The 20,775-nt window shown below is 31.6% G+C and overlaps 2 protein-coding genes across 12 annotated transcripts in view; one reads left to right on the forward strand and one right to left on the reverse strand.

The window, feature by feature from the left end:
* LOC127715463 (E3 ubiquitin-protein ligase MYCBP2-like) overlaps positions 1-1,437 on the forward strand; it is a 129,829-nt gene extending 128,392 nt beyond the window's left edge. For all 11 annotated transcript variants that reach the window (XM_052221510.1, XM_052221518.1, XM_052221514.1 and 8 more), the window contains one exon: positions 620-1,437. In XM_052221510.1, coding sequence (XP_052077470.1) covers positions 620-735 — 116 coding nt within the window. In that variant the 3' untranslated portion in view covers positions 736-1,437. The remainder of the gene's footprint in view (positions 1-619) is intronic.
* A 3,979-nt stretch (positions 1,438-5,416) lies between these two features.
* LOC127715478 (uncharacterized) lies at positions 5,417-20,558 on the reverse strand. The gene is made up of 10 exons (XM_052221539.1): positions 20,479-20,558; positions 19,438-19,491; positions 17,940-17,993; positions 16,452-16,505; positions 14,953-15,006; positions 13,462-13,500; positions 8,924-8,948; positions 7,347-8,427; positions 6,884-6,937; positions 5,417-6,108 (listed from the first exon to the last, which is right to left on the reverse strand). Exons 2-10 carry the CDS (start codon positions 19,472-19,474, stop codon positions 5,938-5,940), a joined length of 1,569 nt encoding a protein of 522 aa, XP_052077499.1. The 5' UTR covers positions 19,475-19,491; positions 20,479-20,558; the 3' UTR covers positions 5,417-5,937.
* Between the last annotated feature and the right edge of the window lie 217 nt (positions 20,559-20,775).

The following is a 20,775-nucleotide window of genomic DNA, read 5'->3' on the forward strand; positions in this document are numbered from 1 at the left end:
TGATGTTGCCTAGGAAAACTCTAGTTAATTGAATCAATCGCTACAAACTTTATATTATTGTTTGGATTGGTGATAGCAAGCTGTAGTTTGATTTTAAACATTTTCAGATTTGCTTTTCCAGATAATAGGACTTAAACATTTAAATTCAAGGCAAATTTTATGTGCATTAAGGATATCATAGAAAAACAAACGATATGGGGTATCTATCCATGACCCAAAATCAGTACATGCACAGCAAAAAACACATAAAAAGCAAAGGAACAGCCCTTTTATTGCTGTTCTTCATCTCAAAAGTCACAGTCTGCAAATTTATCTGTAGGATCATTATACTGCTATTTTGTTTTAATGCTTTTAACTATATTCCATTTTTTCTCGCAACAATTTTAATATGCATACAAGACTCCTGGTGCAGCTGTTTATTTGATAAATAAAAATACTTAATTTTCAAGTTTTTCGTCACTACATATGAGCACATTATGCAAAACATGGACTCTTTAACTTTCAATAACTTTGTTTTATGAAAGTACAGAGTTTTTGTTTGAAAAAAATGTGTTATTTTGATGAGTTTCATCTGCAAAGACACTTACATGTATTGCAAATTTTCTTTATTTCATTTCAGGACCTAGAGGTAAACTTATGGATGGAGACGAGTGTCCCTTACATGTTAAACATCCCCCAACTGGAGAAGAATTTGCCCTCGGATGTGGTGTCTGTAGGAATGCACATACATTTTAGTTGTGTGGCAACTGCATCAGCATATACGCAGTATATGATGGCATATATGTGGACAATACTTATGTTTTGCAAGATTTAAATGAATTTTGATATGCAAGTTGTATTGTAACTGAAAGAATTTTTAATGTTAAGACACACAGTTCTTCTTATATATGTAGAAATTTCTTGTTTGTTGAAAATTATGTAAAAAAAAGTTATGATCACAGTATTATGAAATAAGCATTCATTATTGGTGAAAATTACCAGGAACATTTTCTCTTTCAAAGGTAAAATCAAAGTGTAGTTTATAAAAGGTTATTTTTATGTTTATTGTTTTGCTTAGTTACTGTTGAAAGACATTAACCAGCATTAATCATAAATTTAAAGTAAATCAAACAAATATTTACCTGAAACTGGTATGATTAGAATATCCAGTTTTAGAAGCATTTTAAGAATTATGAAAAACATTGAAATGCTTTCTAAATTTTGATTGATTATAAGCTCCCTGATTGTCAAATAAAATTCAAATGGAAGCAGAGGAGCTTTACACTTATTTTGTATAGGAATATAAGACTTGACCAGTTTGAACCTGTAAAGAAAAAATACAATTTCAAACAGGTTCCTGAAAACCATATTTTGTTTGTTAATGAATGTTTTAAATGTGTAACTTAGTGCTATATTAATAATTACTTTGTTTGATCTGTGATATTAAATATAATATTTATTTGTCTTGTTTTTTTGTTGGTATTATATGCAGTATATGTCATTTAGCATGCTTATCTTGTTTGAAACTTGAAAGGATGATAATTGCAGACTCTTTGCAAATATTCAACTATTTTTGATTATTTTGTAACAAACATAGTGGCAATGATGTTCTACAGTATAAAGGAGTTAGAAGATGTGGTATGATCGCCAATGAGACAACTCTCCACCAGAGACAAAATGACATGGATGTAAGCAACCATAGGTCACTTTATAGCCTTCAGCAATGAGCAAAACCTGTACCATATCGTCAGCTATGAAAGGGGATGACATGACAAAATTGTTATCCAATGGCTTGATGTAGGACAAAAATAAATAATCAGATCAAATACGACAGGCAGCGACAAGCTAAAACCACTCATTTACAGGCTTCTCAAGAATGAGGCAAGGTTTAACATAATTTTGAGCTCCACTAACCTGGGACAGTAATGTTACATCTTAAAATTAGAAAAATCTGTAAAAATTATCTGGAAAAGGCTTGACTACTGGTAATTAGATTTGCATGAAGTCTAAAAACAACTAACATAAAGACAAAAGACACAAAATTCTGATCTAAGACTACTTGTAGTAACTGATAGAAGTTAAGTAAGGCCTTCAACAGTGAGATAAATAAAGGCAACAGTAGTATACCTGTGTTCAAAAGTCATAAATCAATTGAGAGAAAACAAATCAGGGTTACAAATTAAAACCAAGGGAAACACATCAACTATAAGAGGAAAACAAAGGAACAACAGGAACACTGAAGTGCAACAGAAACATTCGCCAACATACATATAAACGATATTTATTTGATAACCACTGCCATATTCCTGACTTGGTACAGGACATTTTAAGAAAAAATGGTTGGTTGAACCTGGTTAAATGGCTAGCCAAACCTCCCGCTTTTTGACAATGTTAAAAAATATCGCTAACATGACAACACTTTGTGAAAGAAATACAGCACATACATACACAAGAACATTCATCACAGAGAAATGTACAAACAAATAATATAAAAGTCGACACAACATGCAAACCACAGAACAACAACGAACATATTCCATCAACGACAGACACCACAGGGTATCAGAAATAGTGACTCGCTTACATAACTAACATGCAATCTCGAACTTTATACAATTATTTTCACAATACTCGTCCAAACAATTTTCATGACAATGATGGTATTGAAGGGCAATTTAATAATAATTTGGACTACAAACCATAAGACATAACACATTATCTAACCTTAACCATAACAGAAACATCAAAAATAAATACAGTGTAACCTGTCTTATCCGTAACACTGGGGGACCAGAAAAAAATGTCGGATTAGCAGGGTGTCGGAATACTCAGGTTTTTTCTGCAAGGATAGGCATATTTTGGGACCATGAAAATATGTCGGTTAAAGCAAGATGTTGGAATACTCGGGTGTCAGATTAGGCAGGTTACACTGTACATGAATGTTGGATGTAAAAAATACCAAGACACGTCGTATAGCAATGCAAATTCATACTCAGTAGAACAGTCATATTCGGGAATATGACAATGATGGTATTGAAAGGCAATTTTATAATTATTTGGACAACAAACAATAAGACATAACTCATAAAACCACACCACATATCTAGCTATAAAGGCCCCAAACACAAAAACAATTAAAAAAAGAAAACTAGCATCTATTTATGAACAAAACAAATGAAAAACAAATATGATATACAGCAACAAAAGATCACCACTTTTTACTGGCTCCTAACTTGAAAGATACAGAATGTGATGGAAAAACATTATTGCCCAACATCTCCAAACCTGGGACAGTGGTATTACAGTGGTATTACAGCACAACATATAAACAATCTATAAAAATCAGTTAAAAATGACTAAACTCATCAGATCGATTCTAAGCACAAAAAAAAACCCCAAAAAGTACCAAACACCAAGTACAGATCTGAGAGTATTCACAGCTTCTAAATGCTAGCAACTAATAAAAAATAATTTATCTAAGACTAAAATATCAATTATCAGTATACTTCTTACATACAATAGATGGCATCTAAATTTACGTGCTCAATACACATCATTAACGTAAAAACTAGGATGTGCTATCCTGTTTGTAATAAGTTTTCAGTTTTAACAGGTTCTGCCAAACTTTCAAACCAAATCTTTGTATCTATGAACGGATCTGGTTAAAGTTTTAAGCAATTTATGGTAACCATATTGGACAACATAATTTCATTTCTTTTCTCAGAAAGAACAAGGCTTACATAGAACAGATTTGCCCAACATAATGTAGGGAAGGTTATAATAATGAGGAAGATGATGATGAGCCATATTCAGCATAACCATATTGATAAATTATTAATTAAATCATTTCTTAACAAACATGTTATAACGGTAGTTGTAACTGCCTTGGTGAACTCGTGATTGTGTGCTTACCTTTGAGTTGGATGGGCAAATTCCTGACTGGATCAAATTCATGAAAATTGGTATTTGTGCTGCTCCTTTTAGCACACATCATTTAGGAGAATACCTACTGAGACCAGTCAGCTTGGAGTCAGAAAAATGTTCTTCGTAGTAGAATGATTTGTTTTCCTCTGGAATGTAACCTTGTGAATCAATCAGTGTGTCTAGTACAAAGCAGGCTCCAGTGGCGGATCCAGAGGGGGGGGGGGGGGGTTCCGGGGGTTCAATGCATTTGAATGGGGACATATAGTTGGAACCCCTCCTTTATCCTGGGTTAGGAACCCCCCTTTTATAAATGGCTGGATCCGCCCCTGGGCTCATATTCATATCACATTAATATTTTATTGTAATCATCGTCGTCATCACCATCATCGTCATCATCATTGTCATCGTTGTAAATTTTGTTTTAAAATAATGCACAATCAACATTTTAAACTTGTAAATGTCAACTGCTCATAATACTGGATTACATCATGAAACATGCAGAGGCAAATAAAACCCTATAATCTCTCCTAGCATGGCTTCAAGTCCTTGGTCATGTGAAACGCATCTTAAATCATTCAGGGTACTGATGATTTCAGAAAAAAACCTGGAAATGGGCAAAAAACATATGTGCTAATTCTAGACTTTTCAAAAGCATTAGACAACGTGTCCCACAGTCTACTCCAACATGAACTACGACACCATTACGACATTAGAAGTAAGACTAAGAGGTGATGAAAGGAATTTCTCACAAACAGAACACTAGCTGTAGACACAGTAAAAGTAGTCTGGAGTAGCACAAGGACCAGTTTAAACATTGCATATAAGAGGGAGGTTTAGGCTAACCATAGAACCAAGTTCAACCCACAATTTTTTCTTTAAAAAATATCCTGTACCAAGTCAGGAATATGGCAGTTGATATCAAATAGTCCGTTTTATGTATGTTGGCGTTTAATTTTGTTGCAGTTCAGTGTTTTGTTGTTCCGTTGTTTTCCTGTTATAATTGATGTGTTTCTCTCGGTTTTAGTTTGTAACCCGGATTTGTTTTCGCTTAATCGATTTATGACTATTGAACAGCGGTATACTAACTGTTGTCATTATTCAGAACCCAGCCTATGTCTTTTTTTCATAAATAACCTACCACAAGAAATTCACTTTACAAAAAGACTATTGGGTGACGATACGTTAGTCTATTTGACCATCTCCTCGGACAACGACCGCCAAATCTTAAACTACAACAGACCAGTCGGAGAAACTGTCAAAACGAGAAGAATTTTTGGAAATGAAGCTTTATTCTGAAAAAAACAGCATCCTCACAGTCACACGAAAGATAAACCCAATCAAGTGTGAATTCAAGTTCAACGCGGGTCATATTCTGGAACATGACACATCAAACTAAATACCTGATCTATCCCGATCCCAAACTATCTAGATTGGAGAGAACACATTAACAACAACACTGGTGCTATGGTTATAAAAGAATAATTCAAATGTTACTCCAGGAATGATGACAGGATTTATGTACAAAACTTTTATTGTCAATAATAATACGTATTAAAACAATATATATATACATATATACATATAAATGGGACTGTTGTGGATGATAGAAAAAGACATGAAATAAAAGTTTATTAAAAATGTGGACCAATAAGGTTGTTCAGAACTTTACATTAAAAATAAAATATGAAAACGCAATTACACACATACATATGTATAAAACAATATGTGGGGCTTCGACAATGAACAGTTATTTGGAATTAATGAGTTGTGATTTTTGTTATAGTAGCATATTTCTATAAAAAATATCTAAATGCAGGTTTTAATGTTTGTGATGTCCATCCTGTCATATTGTTTTGCATTAATATAGCATTCATATATTTGAAAGTAGAATACTACTGAAATGATACATGAAAAGTGAACCTAACCAATTCCAAAGTATTCATTTTACTAAAACTGTTATATAAGCAATATCTGTTTTCCAAATCAAAATATTTAGGGACCTTTCAGCCAAAATTACTTTGTATTTTTGACAGTTTATGTCCAGTGAAATTGTATATCGTCAGCTACATCTCCCAGGAAATCTGGTATGTTCTGACTTATCTTGTCCAGCAGAAACGAATCACTTTGGTTGTCTAACAGTTGACCAATTGAACAGTCAGGTAATAATTCCTTCAGTGTAGTGTCCACTGCATCTTCATGGTCACTCTGAAAATAGTAATTTAAAATAACTTGAATATTTCATACATACATTATTTCTTTGTGTTTTGCAATTTTTTCGTGACTAAGGTAGTCAGAAATAATCAATCTCTGTCGCAGAGTTCAAATCCAATCCTTACATGCTCCGCAATGCTTCACTTTATATTATACAAAAGACAACTACAATGTTCTAGGACACTATTTCTTGATACCAGAGATATATTGTATCATGTGTCTTTGAATATATCCATGTCGCTAGAAATAGACTTATTTTAAGAACTGAATGCTTTTTGTAAATTCATTGGAGTGTAAAAGTGTTGAACGAAGTACATTTTGTATGAAAATGTGCGCACGGTCAAGGCTTTTATAACCCTATGAAATTACTAAAAGAAGCATTCGATACTTTATAATTACATTTTTTCGCTATGATCATGAAAACACGATTATAATCAAGTTGTTCTTTTATTTACCTGTGCACTTTATTGTGGAAACGTGTCATCATGAATGTAACAATTCATTTTGAACTGAAGGTTAATTTCGGAATGACTCGAGATTGATGTTAGCCAATCAAAATAAAGCATTATAATGAAACATACATCTAATGTAATTATTGTATTATAAATCTATATATGTATATATTATAAATTTATAAGTGTGGTTTCCGTGTAAATAATGTCCGTCAAAATTGCCCGGCCCAGAGTGTGAAACATAGGCCTGTCATTCAGTCCTACAATCTAGTCACGACTCTCATGACAAAAGGAACACCTTCTTATAATTTATTTACCTGTTTTGCTCTTTTGGTTTCATGTTTTTTCACTGTATTCGCCATCTTCCTTTTCTGGAAAAAAGACAGTGTTAACATCTAGTGTTTTTATTTGTTAATACATGCGAATTATTGGTGCTAGAGTTATTTCCAGGTTGGTGTTATGGTATAGAACCACATATTCGGGCCTGGTCAGAATTTTGAATACTGCCATGACATTTAATGTTAAAACATACAAAAAAGAATAACTATTTTTACACAGCATAGTTCCTATTCATAGCTATAACTTCGTAAATTTCAGAATGAGACATATACAGTAATAGACTTTGAGTTAATGATGTATTCCTTATTGGTTTTGTTTAGTTCTCAATTGTTCAGATCAACTGAACGAATTTCTACCCGAATGATTAAATAATAAATTAAGGTAATTAAAAATGTACTTTATATACTTTTGTTTTCCTTCAATGCAGATACACATACTTACTTGTGACTTAGCATTTTGAATACTTCCATCACATTTAACATGAAGACCCAGCTCTCTTAACTGTTTGTCAACCTCTGAATCTTTCAGACATCTGTCTTCGTGCAATTTCATTATTGCCTTTTTTAGGTCAGATGTAGCTGTATGCCTTGACATAAGTTTTGACAGCAACGTTTGGTCATCGTCTAGCCAAGCCTCGACAATATCTTTATATGGTTGCTGTAATTTTATTTCATTTTCTTTACACTTTGTAATTATTGTTTCAACAAGCATGGCATCCTCGTTCTCAGCACATCGTTTACCTCCATTGTTCGGATCGTAAAAGCTAACATTCAATGGCCACCAATCTGGCTTTTTTGTCCAGATATTGTCATATTTTTTTTCTGGGTCTTTTCCATGTAAGATTTTCCACAGAAAAGTTGCTATCTTTCGGGTGGCTTCGGATCTATATATTGTGTGTGTGATAAGTTGCTGATCTGTAGTTGGTTGATAAGATAATGATATTCGTATACAGGTATCAACTTCAATTATCAGAACTTCATCAGCTAATAAATGACTTTGTAATACTTTCAAGCTTCTGTTGACCTGTTCTATTGACTTGAGACACTTCCTCATTCTACACAAATGTAACAGTTCATCATTGTCCTTACTCTGCTGATAATTCCATGTATCTATCTCAGTATTGATCTCTTGTGATAATTTGCTAGTATCATCACAACAATTTATAAGAATTTTGAGGAAGTCCTCAATCTTATTCACAGTCAGTCCTTTGCTATTTCTTGGGTCGAAATATAATTCCCCATGTGGCCAGCTTTCTGGTTTCTTCTTCCAAATGTTATTCATCTTGCATTCAGCTGGAACTCCTGCTATGGCTTTACGGACAATTGAACAAATCTCATACAACCAGTTTCTGTATGTAGTGGAATTTGCAGGCCCAGGATTCACCTCAACATCACCGGATTGCCAAAGAAGATACAGAATTGAATTTAAACATGGATACTTTCTGCAACTTGTTTGTCTGCATTTGATATCCCCACTTATATTCTTTAATATAACGATTAACAACACCATCAAAAACAGCTGCCTGTAAGAAGAAAGATAAAAATAAATTGTACAAATCACAAAAAAGGGTCTAAACAAGAGGTAAATAGAGATATGAAAGCATAAGCTATTGAAAATGAAAATGTGTCAAAAATGCTTGGCAACCTGTGCTAATTTCAACAATAGGGCATAAAATACCTAATATTGTTTCAATTTGTCTATATACTTGGACATAATTTTTTTCCAATAGCACATCATTCAATTTGAATTTTTTGTAGTGTGTTAAATCATATTGAGTTTTGTTAAATTGCCTCCTGTCTATGCAATACTTAGTTCATATACCAAGTAGCACCAAACACTCAGTCTTTCTAATAAAGTGGCTTTGTAGGTTGATACGATGAAATTGTCAAAATATAAAAATGATGAACTACAATTTTGATTGTTTTAGAATTAGCAATGAGCTGTAAATATATCTTAGTAAAAACGTACCATATATTTGTTGTGTTCGATTCATCATTGGCAATATCGAATATTCTTACCTAATATATTCTTTCTTTTCTTTTTCTAAAATTGAAATAGAATATGTTAAGGATTAATAAATGTATACTACATGGTATTATATGTTGTTACTTTTATTGCGATAAGAATAACCATTTGTGATCATATTGGTGATTATGGTAGATTGATATTCCAACAGACAATCTATATTCCAATGGATACTAACTGTGCACCCCCTACTGGTCTACTTTGTTTTGTATTGATACAGAGCAGAATTCATACAAAATATACCCTTAGAAAAAAAGCACCTTGCAAAGTTCTTTAATTTCACTTTCAGATATGTTGAAAATGTCATTTCACTTCATAACACACATTTCAGTGAACGCTAGCATATCATATATTACAGGGAACTTGAAATTAAATTTACTTCATATCTTAATCTTACCCTTAACATTGATACAGATGGATGACTAGAATCTATGACAAATATGGTTGAAACTTTCCAATTTACAACATCCCATTTCAAAGCAGCCCAATTATTAAACATTTGAATATCTCAATAAATATGCATGTTTACACACTAAACAGACTTCATTAAAAGGGGTGTGAGATTCTTATGGTGGATGATGTTACTGTTATGCATAATAGAAGACACTTATTCTGTCAATGCATCTGTCTTGATACTTTCATACTTTGAGTTCATGCAATTCCCTCAATTTTTATTCGTTACCTTGATTAGTATCATGATTCAAGTATTCAACTACCAATGCACAAATTGGAGTTTATGAGTTAAAAAAAACAAATTGCCAATAAAAGAACTGAGTTCAAATGTCCCCTGCGTTGCACATATTTTATTTATCCAAGGTACAAAGGCAATAACTAAAAAAACACTTTTTTTTTGTTCTTTAAAACTTTTTATTGATATCTTAAGAGAAATGAAGGCTTCAGAGTATATGCAATGTGATTTCCATTATTATCTATATTTCCAAGGGGCATAACTCAATATCAATATTTGATCAGAACTTATTTTTGAAAGTGTCAAAGATATTGCTGATATAAACCTATGATATAAGTTTCATAAAAATCTGGTAAGACCTAAACAAATGAAAGCGCTAACATTGCAATTTTCCATATAATCAATATTTTCAAGTGGCATAACTCTTTTAAAAATAATTGATCGGTACTGATTTTTTAACTCTTGGAGAACATTGATGATATAAACCTATAATTTAAATTTCATAAAAATCTGTCAAGAATTGTACATATTAGAGCACGCATATGGCAATTTTCCATATAATTAATATTTCCAAGGGGCATAACTCTTTCAAAATTTTTTGATCGGCACTGATTTTCAAATTTAACCAAGATATTGCTAATATAAGCCTATGATTGAAGTTTCAAAAAATTCTGGCAAGAATTGTACATATAAGAGCGCTTACAATGCAATTATAATATAATCTTTATTTCCAAGGGGTATAACTCTTTTAAAAATAATTGATCGGAACTGATTTTCGATATCGTCTAAGACATTGCTGATATGAACCTATGATACAAGTTTCATTAGAAACTGACAAGAATTGAACACACAAGAGCATTAACAATGCAATTTTCCATATAATTAATGTTTCCAAGGGACATAACTCTTTTCAAAATAATTGAACGGCACTGATTTTTGAACTCGTCCAAGACATTGCTATAATAAACCTACGATATAAGTTTCATAGAAATCTGGCAAGAATTGTACAAATGAGAGCGCTAACGATGCAATTTTCAATATAATTAATGTTTTCAAGGGGCATAACTCTTTTAAATAATTAACTTGTGCTGTAGTGTTCGGATATGACAGTACTTGTCATGTCAAAATATATGAAAACCCCAAAAATCATTTGGATGAAAGATAAAATAGTAGTTGAATAAGTACATCATGCGAGTTAGATTCTGTGAAATGTACCAATTAGTTCAGGATACAAATATGACGATGAACGGACAAACTGACTGACTGAGGAATATAATTTTACATTAATGTGATAACAATCAGTAGATTGTAATACTATATACTAGGTATTGTGTATAGTGAAGATATTTGTGTCTCCTTGTTTAGAATCATTCAAGTATCAGTTATGAAATGCGAAAACAAGAACAAATATAATATGGTTATTTAAATTTGTTGCCTGAAACAAATAGAAGAAAGAATTTCTGTGTTTCTGGTAATAACTTTCAGCATGTTCTGAATGCCACAAATATAAGCATTATAAAGCACAACATTTACCCATAATCGAATATTCCAAGGATCAAGGACAACTGTTATTCGTATTTGTTGCCTAAAACAACAACAGTGAGAGAAAAAAAAACGGGAAACTTTCTCTTATTGATTAATACAATAACTCAAGCACCGTTTATAGCTTGCTGTTCGGTGTGAGCCAAGGCTCCATGTTGAAGACCGCACTTTGACCTATAATGGTTTATACTTTTACAAATTGTGACTTGGATGGAGAGTTGTCTCATTGGCACTCATACCACATCTTCTTATATCTATATATGGCTTGTATAAGTACACATAAGCTTAGTTAATGATTACTAGTTTTACCTTCTCGTGTTCTTTCAAAAGTTATCTGATCATATGCACCTGTCAAAAATAAAGATAAAGGTATGAAGTTCACCAAATAGTTCAGATTAAATGAATTCATTGAATCAAAATTTCATTATTCTCATTGATTGATTCAAAATAAAGGAAGGAAAATAATATTTATATAACTTGGCAATATCTCAACAAGAGATTTACTCATTACTCAAATATTGCATTCATTTGAGGATTCGTTAGGAAAAGCAACGATTTAAAAAAAATCTCATTACACCGCTTCTATCTTGCCTACATGTGACATATAGGTGAATAACAGTGAAAAGTTAAATTTATTATTGTCTGAATATCCTCGAAAAACAGCTCGATACTTAGAACAGTCATTAACTAAACGCAGACAACACAACGGAAGGCTTTCAAATGTTTAGATTTGAGCGTATATGTCATTTCAAATGAAGGATCAAATAGATGAAAAAAGGTCCCCTGATGGCCTGTTACACAGACAAGTTGTTACAAGTATCTAACCTACGCAGGTTTCCATCTACAGTCCAAAATGTTCACCCTCTATATGCCAGAGCACATATCTTTCAGAACCTACATACTGTTTAATCGCATATATGTACAAGTTCTTGATATGGTTGAGTTATTTGCTGCTTTTAATAATAAGCATTTAACAATCAATCAATATTCCCTGTGCATGTGCAATCCCAATTTTGTCAATATAACTATAATCAACTTTCATTCAAAGGGGGAGGTAGCAGTTGTTTTTCACTCGAATCGTTGATTGATAACGTTTGATTTTGTCTGTTTTATGGACTTCTCCGAAAACGTTTTTGAGTTTCGTTGGGGTTCGGTATTTTTGATTTACTTATTCAAATGCCACATTTGAAAGTTATCATTAACCTAACGTGTAGTTAATGGAAATGTAGAAATTTCGTAACACACTGCAGGATTATAGCGTCACTGATAAGTCTTATGTAGACGAAACTCTAGTCTGGCGTACAAAGTCATAAGCTTGGGATCTTTGATGTGTTTTCACTTAAAAATTGAATGCCTCTTTTTGTAAATTTATTGGGGTGTAAAAGACTTGACCGAAGTACATTTTGTATGAAGCGCGGAAGGCTTCATTGTAAAAATGTGCGCACGGCCAACGTTTTTACAACCGTATAGAATTACTGAAAGAAGCATTCAATACTTATAATTACATTTTTTTTGCTAGGCTCATGAAAACACGAGTGCTGTAGTGTTCGGATATGACAGTACTTGTCATGTCAAAATATATGAAAACCCCAAAAATCATTTGGATGAAAGATAAAGTAGTAGTTGCATAAGTACATCATGCAAGTTAGATTCTGTGAAATGTATCAATTAGTTCAGGATACAAATATGACGATGAACGGACAAACTGACTGACTGAGGAATATAATTTTACATTAATGTGATAACAATCAGTAGATTGTAATACTATATACTAGGTATTGTGTATAGTGAAGATATTTGTGTCTCCTTGTTTAGAATCATTCAAGTATCAGTTATGAAATGCGAAAACAAGAACAAATATAATATGGTTATTTAAATTTGTTGCCTGAAACAAATAGAAGAAAGAATTTCTGTGTTTCTGGTAATAACTTTCAGCATGTTCTGAATGCCACAAATATAAGCATTATAAAGCACAACATTTACCCATAATCGAATATTCCAAGGATCAAGGACAACTGTTATTCGTATTTGTTGCCTAAAACAACAACAGTGAGAGAAAAAAAAACGGGAAACTTTCTCTTATTGATTAATACAATAACTCAAGCACCGTTTATAGCTTGCTGTTCGGTGTGAGCCAAGGCTCAGTGTTGAAGACCGCACTTTGACCTATAATGGTTTATACTTTTACAAATTGTGACTTGGATGGAGAGTTGTCTCATTGGCACTCATACCACATCTTCTTATATCTATATATGGCTTGTATAAGTACACATAAGCTTAGTTAATGATTACTAGTTTTACCTTCTCGTGTTCTTTCAAAAGGTATCTGATCATATGCACCTGTCAAAAATAAAGATAAAGGTATGAAGTTCACCAAATAGTTCAGATTAAATGAATTCATTGAATCAAAATTTCATTATTCTCATTGATTGATTCAAAATAAAGGAAGGAAAATAATATTTATATAACTTGGCAATATCTCAACAAGAGATTTACTCATTACTCAAATATTGCATTCATTTGAGGATTCGTTAGGAAAAGCAACGATTTAAAAAAAATCTCATTACACCGCTTCTATCTTGCCTACATGTGACATATAGGTGAATAACAGTGAAAAGTTAAATTTATTATTGTCTGAATATCCTCGAAAAACAGCTCGATACTTAGAACAGTCATTAACTAAACGCAGACAACACAACGGAAGGCTTTCAAATGTTTAGATTTGAGCGTATATGTCTTTTTCAAATGAAGGATCAAATAGATGAAAAAAGGTCCCCTGATGGCCTGTTACACAGACAAGTTGTTACAAGTATCTAACCTACGCAGGTTTCCATCTACAGTCCAAAATGTTCACCCTTTATATGCCAGAGCACATATCTTTCAGAACCTACATACTGTTTAATCGCATATATGTACAAGTTCTTGATATGGTTGAGTTATTTGCTGCTTTTAATAATAAGCATTTAACAATCAATCAATATTTCCTGTGCATGTGCAATCCCAATTTTGTCAATATAACTATAATCAACTTTCATTCAAAGGGGGGAGGTAGCAGTTGTTTTTCACTCGAATCGTTGATTGATAACGTTTGATTTTGTCTGTTTTTATGGACTTCTCCGAAAACGTTTTTGAGTTTCGTTGGGGTTCGGTATTTTTGATTTACTTATTCAAATGCCACATTTGAAAGTTATCATTAACCTAACGTGTAGTTAATGGAAATGTAGAAATTTCGTAACACACTGCAGGATTCTAGCGTCACTGATAAGTCTTATGTAGACGAAACTCTAGTCTGACGTACAAAGTCATAAGCTTGGGATCTTTGATGTGTTTTCACTTAAGAATTGAATGCCTCTTTTTGTAAATTTATTGGGGTGTAAAAGACTTGACCGAAGTACATTTTGTATGAAGCGCGGGAGGCTTCATTGTAAAAATGTGCGCACGGCCAACGTTTTTACAACCGTATAGAATTACTAAAAGAAGCATTCAATACTTATAATTACATTTTTTTTGCTAGGCTCATGAAAACACGATTTATATCAAGTTTTTCTTTTATTTACCTGTGTACTTTATTGTGAAAGCTTGTGTCATCATGAATGTTACATTTCATTTTGAAATGAAGGTTTATTTCAGAATGACGCGCGATTGCTGTTATCCAATCAAAACAACGTATTATAATGAAACACACATGTAATGTAATTATTTATTCATATCATACTTCGTTCAGTGTGATAAGAGAAATATCTCTTCATGTGGAAAATAGATAACAGACCACAACCATCAGAGAATATATACCTTGAAGTAATTTAAGCATTATTTCATTTATTTTCGCACCTGTATGATTTTTATCTGTAAAAGACAAAGATAAAGGAATTAGTTTATATAAAGAGAGGCGAAGGATACCAAAGGGACATTAAGGCAGGTTATCAAGTAATCCATTAATATTTCATTATTATGATAATTGAAATAAATAAAGAAATAAAAGGACTGCTTCTGTTTTTAGTGAATGCGTATTTGACATAATGATTTCAAAACTAAATGCATACTCTTTACTCAAATATTCCTCTACAGGTAAAAGGTTGTAAGGAAAAAACGATGTTTAAAAAAAAAAGAATTCAGTAAACCGTACTAATAGACATAACAATTCGCAAATAGACACGTTATATACGGAAGGTTCTCAAATGTGTAAATTTGAGCGTTCCTGATGAAAGAAATCCAGAAAAGTAGTTTAAACGCACGGAATTCATAAAGTGTTATTTTCGTTTGGTAATACATTATGAAATATCAAGACCATTGGACTTGACAAAAAAGTATGTATTTAAATATAATCATCACTTACAAAGAAGACGATGATTTATGTAAACAATTTTATGCATCATTTCAAATAAATGATAAGTTAAGGCAACAGTAGTTTACTGATTTTCAATTTTCATAAATCGACAAAGAAGACAAATCAAGATAACATAGAAAAAGCGAGGAAATTGCTTGATCTCGTAAAGCAGCAAACAATGTGTGCATATACTGATATGCATGCGGCATCAATAGAAAATGACTGATGCAAATTTACAAAAAATGATATATATATATAGTGATATTTAGATATTGTTACAATACAAAAAATTTTTGTGAAGATATTTTTGTCTCCTTTCACTCAATGAGGAAAAAGTGAGTGCAAACCAAAGGACAAATTATAAATCTGTTATTTGTATTTTTGCCATTGTTTTTTACTCGAATCGTTGATTGATAACGTTTGATTTTGTCTGTTTTTATGGACTTCTCCTAAGACGTTTTTTAATTTTCCTTGGAGTTCGGTATTTTTGTTTTACTTATTCAAATGTCACATTTGAAAGTTATCATTAACCTAACGTATAGCTTATGGAAATGTAGCAATTTCGTAACACATTGCAGGATTCTAGCGTCACTAATGAGTCTTATGTGCGCACGGTCAACGCTTTAACAACCCTACAAAATTATTAAAAGAAGGACTCAATACTTATAATTACATTTTTTTACTAGGATCATGAAAACACGATTTCTAACAAGTTTTTCTTTTATTAACCTGTGCACTATATTGTGAAAGCTTGTGTCATCATGAATGTTACATTTCATTTTGAAATGATGGTTTATTTCTGAATGACGCGAGATTGCTGTTATCCAATCAAAATAACGTATTATACTGAAACACACATGTAATGTAATTATTTATTCATATCATACTTCGTTCAGTGTGATACGAGAGATATCTCTTCATGTGGAAAATAGATAACAGACCACGACCATAAGAGAAGATTTACCTTGAAGATGTATTAGTACTCTTTCAATCATTCCCTCACTTGTAAGTTTTTTATCTGTAAAAGACAAAGATAAAGGAATTAGTTTATATAAAGAGAGGCGAAGGATACCAAAGGGACATTAATGCAGGTTATTAAGTAATCCATTAATATTTCATTATTATTATAATTGAAATAAATAAAGTAATAGAATGACTGCATGCTTCTATTTTTGGTGAATGCTTATTTGACATAATGATTTCAAAACTAGAGGCATACTCTTTGCTCAAATATTCCTCTACAGGTAAAAAGTTGTAAGGAAAAACGATGATTTAAAAAAAAAAACAAATTCAGTAAACCGTACTAATAGACCTTACAATTCACAAATAGGCACGTTATATACCGAAGGTTTTAAAATGTGTAGATTTGAGCGTTCCTGATGAAAGAAATCCAGAAAAGTAGTTTAAACGCACGGAATTCATAAAGTGTAATTTTCATTTGGTAATACATTATGAAATATCAAGACTTGACAAAAAAAGTATGTATTTAAATATAAACATTACTTACAAAGAAGAGGATGATTTTTGTAAACAATTTTATGCATGATTTCAAATAAATGATAAGTTAACAGTAGTTTACTGATGTTCAAATTTCATAAATTGATAAAGAAGACAAATCAAGATATCATACAAAAAGCGAGGGAATTGCATGATCTCGTAAAGTAGCAAGAAATGTGTGCATCTACTGATATACATGCGACATCAATAGACAATGACTGAAGCAAATTTACAAAAAATGATTGATATATAGTGATATTGTTACAATACAAATTTTTTTTTGAGAAGATATTTTTGTCTCCTTTCACTCAATGAGAAAAAAGTGAGTGCAAACCAAAGGCCAAATTATAGATCTGTTTCTTTGTATTTTTGCCATTGTTTTTCACTCGAATCGTTGATTGATAACGTTTGATTTTGTCTGTTTTTATGGACTTCTCCTAAGACGTTTTTTGATTTACCTTGTTGGAGTTCGGTATTTTTGTTTTACTTATTCAAATGTCACATTTGAAAGTTATCATTAACCTAACGTATAGCTTATGGAAATGTAGCAATTTCGTAACACATTGCAGGATTCTAGAGTCACTGATGAGTCTTATGTGCGCACGGTCAATGCTTTAAAAATCCTATAAAATTCCTAAAAGAACAATTCAATACTTATAATTACATTTTTTTGCTAGGAGCATGAAAACACGATTTCTATCAAGTTTTTCTTTTATCTACCTGTGCACTTTGTTGTGGAAGCTCGTGTCATCATGAATGTTACATTTCATTTTGAAATGAAGGTTTATTTCAGAATGACGCGAGATTGCTGTTATCCAATCATTATAACGTATTATAATGAAACACACATGTAATGTAATTAATTATTCATATCATTCTTCGTTCAGTGTGATACGAGAGATATCTCTTCATGTGGAAAATAGATAACAGACCACGACCATCAGAGAATATTTACCTTTAAGATCTATTAGTATTCTTTCAATCAATCCCTCACATTTAAGATTTTTATCTGTAAAAGACAAAGATAAAGGAATTAGTTTATATAAAGAGAGGCGAAGGATACCAAAGGAACATTAAAACAGGTTATTAAGTAATCCATTAATATTTCATTATTATGATAATTGAAATAAATAAAGAAATAAAATGACTGCTTCTGTTTTTAGTGAATGCGTATTTGACATAATGATTTCAAAACTAGATGCATACTCTTTACTCAAATATTCCTCTACAGGTAAAAGGTTGTAAGGAAAAACGATGATTAAAAAACAAAAGAATTCAGTAAACCGTACTGATAGACATAACACTTCGCAAATAGGCACGTAATATACAGAAGGTACTCAAATGTGTAGATTTGAGCGTTCCTGATGAAAGAAATCCAGAAAAGTAGTTTAAACGCACGGAATTCATAAAGTGTTATTTTCATTTGGTAATACATTATGAAATATCAAGACCATTGGACTTGACAAAAAAGTATGTGTTTAAATATAATCATCTCTTACAAAGAAGAGGATGATTTATGTAAACAATTTTATGCATCATTTCAAATAAATGATAAGTTAAGGCAACATTAGTTTACTGTTGTTCAAATTTCATAAATTGATAAAGAAGAAAAATCAAGAAAACATACAAAAAGCGAGGGAATTGCATGATCTCGTAAAGCAACAAGAGATGTGTGTATATACTGATATGCATGCGGCATCAATAGAAAATGACTGAAGCAAATTTACAAACAATGATATATATATAGTGATATTTAGATATTGTTACAATACAAAACATTTTTGTGAAGACATTTTTGTCTCCTTTCACTCAATGCGGAAAAAGTGAGTGCAAACCAAAGGACAAATTATAAATCTGTTTCTTTGTATTTTTGCCATTGTTTTTCACTCGAATCGTTGATTGATAACGTTTGATTTTGTCTGTTTTTATGGACTTCTCCTAAGACGTTTTTTAATTTTCCTTGGAGTTCGGTATTTTTGTTTTACTTATTCAAATGTCACATTTGAAAGTTATCATTAACCTAACGTATAGCTTATGGAAATGTAGCAATTTCGTAACACATTGCACGATTCTAGAGTCACTGATGAGTCTTATGTGCGCACGGTTAATGCTTTAACAATCCTATAAAATTACTAAAAGGACGATTCAATACTTATAATTACATTTTTTTGCTAGGATCATGAAAACACGATTTCTATCAAGTTTTTCCTTTATTTACCTGTGCACTTTATTGTGGAAACTCGTGTCAGCATGAATGTTACATTTCATTTTGAAATGAAGGTTTATTTCAGGATGACGCGAGATTGCTGTTATCCAATCAGAATAACGTATTATAATGAAACACACATGTAATGTAATTAATTATTCATATCATACTTCGTTCAGCGTGATACGAGAGATATCTCTTCATGTGGAAAATAGATAACAGACCACAACCATAAGAGAAGATTTACCTATAAGATCGTTTAGTATTCCTTCAATCTTTTTCATCAATGTAGGAATTTTATCTGTAAAATACAAAGATAAAGGAATTAGTTTATATTAAGAGAGGCGAAGGATACCAAAGGGACATTAAGGCAGGTTATTAAGTAATCCATTAATATTTCATTATTATGATAATTGAAATAAATAAAATGGCTGCTTCTATTTTCAGTGAATGATTATTTGACATAATGATTTCAAAACTAGAGGCATTCTCTTTGCTCAAATATTCCTCTACAGGAAAAATGTTGAAAGGAAAAACGATGATTGAAAAAAAAAAGAACTCAGTAAACCGTACTAATAAACCTTACAAATCGCAAATATGCCCGTTATATACGGAAGGTTTTAAAATGTGTAGATTTAAGCGTTCCTGGTGAAAGAAATCAAGAAAAGTAGTTTAAACGCAGGGAGTTCATAAAGTGTTATTTTCATTTGGTAATACATTATGAAATATCAAGACCATTGGACTTGACAAAAAATATGTATTTAAATATAATCATCTCTTACAAAGAAGAGGATGATTTTTGTAAACAATTTTATGCATCATTTCAAATAAATGATAAGTTAACAGTAGTTTACTGATGTTCAAATTTCATAAATTGATAAAGAAGACAAATCAAGATAACATACAAAAAGCGAGGGAATTACATGATCTCGTAAAGCAGCAAGAAATGTGTGCATCTACTGATATGCATAAGGCATCAATAGACAATGACTGAAGCAAATTTACAAAAAATGATATATATATATATATATATATATATATAGTGATATTTAGATATTGTTACAATACAAACAAATTTAGTGAAGATATTTTTGTCTCCTTTCACTCAATGAAGAAAACGTGAGTGCAAACCAAAGGACTAATTGTAAATCTGTTATTTGTATTTATGCCAGAAACAACAATAGAATGACAAAATTCAAGCACTTCCTAATCAATCTATACAAACGGATAAGGAAATATATAGCGCACACAAGTACTAAAAAAATTAGATAAGGATTAATATATTTACCATTCCTTTCTTTTTCCCATTTATCAACAAGACGGTCAAAAAACGAAGGATAACGATATCTACCATTTATTTCTCTTCCCCCTATGTATAACACTGTCAAATAAACAAAGATAAATGTATACAATTTATAAAATAATCAAGGCAAAGTAATAAACAGAATTAATATATGGATATTCTGATTGAAAGCATTGAAATAGGGGAAGCAAACGACTTAACATTTTAAATATATATATATATATATATGTATATATTCATCCTTAATTGAGGTAAATTATATGGCCTTCCAAATACCGTTTC

This window comes from Mytilus californianus, unplaced genomic scaffold, assembly GCF_021869535.1.
Source record: "Mytilus californianus isolate M0D057914Y unplaced genomic scaffold, xbMytCali1.0.p SCAF_9, whole genome shotgun sequence".
NCBI classification, from domain to species: domain Eukaryota; kingdom Metazoa; phylum Mollusca; class Bivalvia; order Mytilida; family Mytilidae; genus Mytilus; species Mytilus californianus.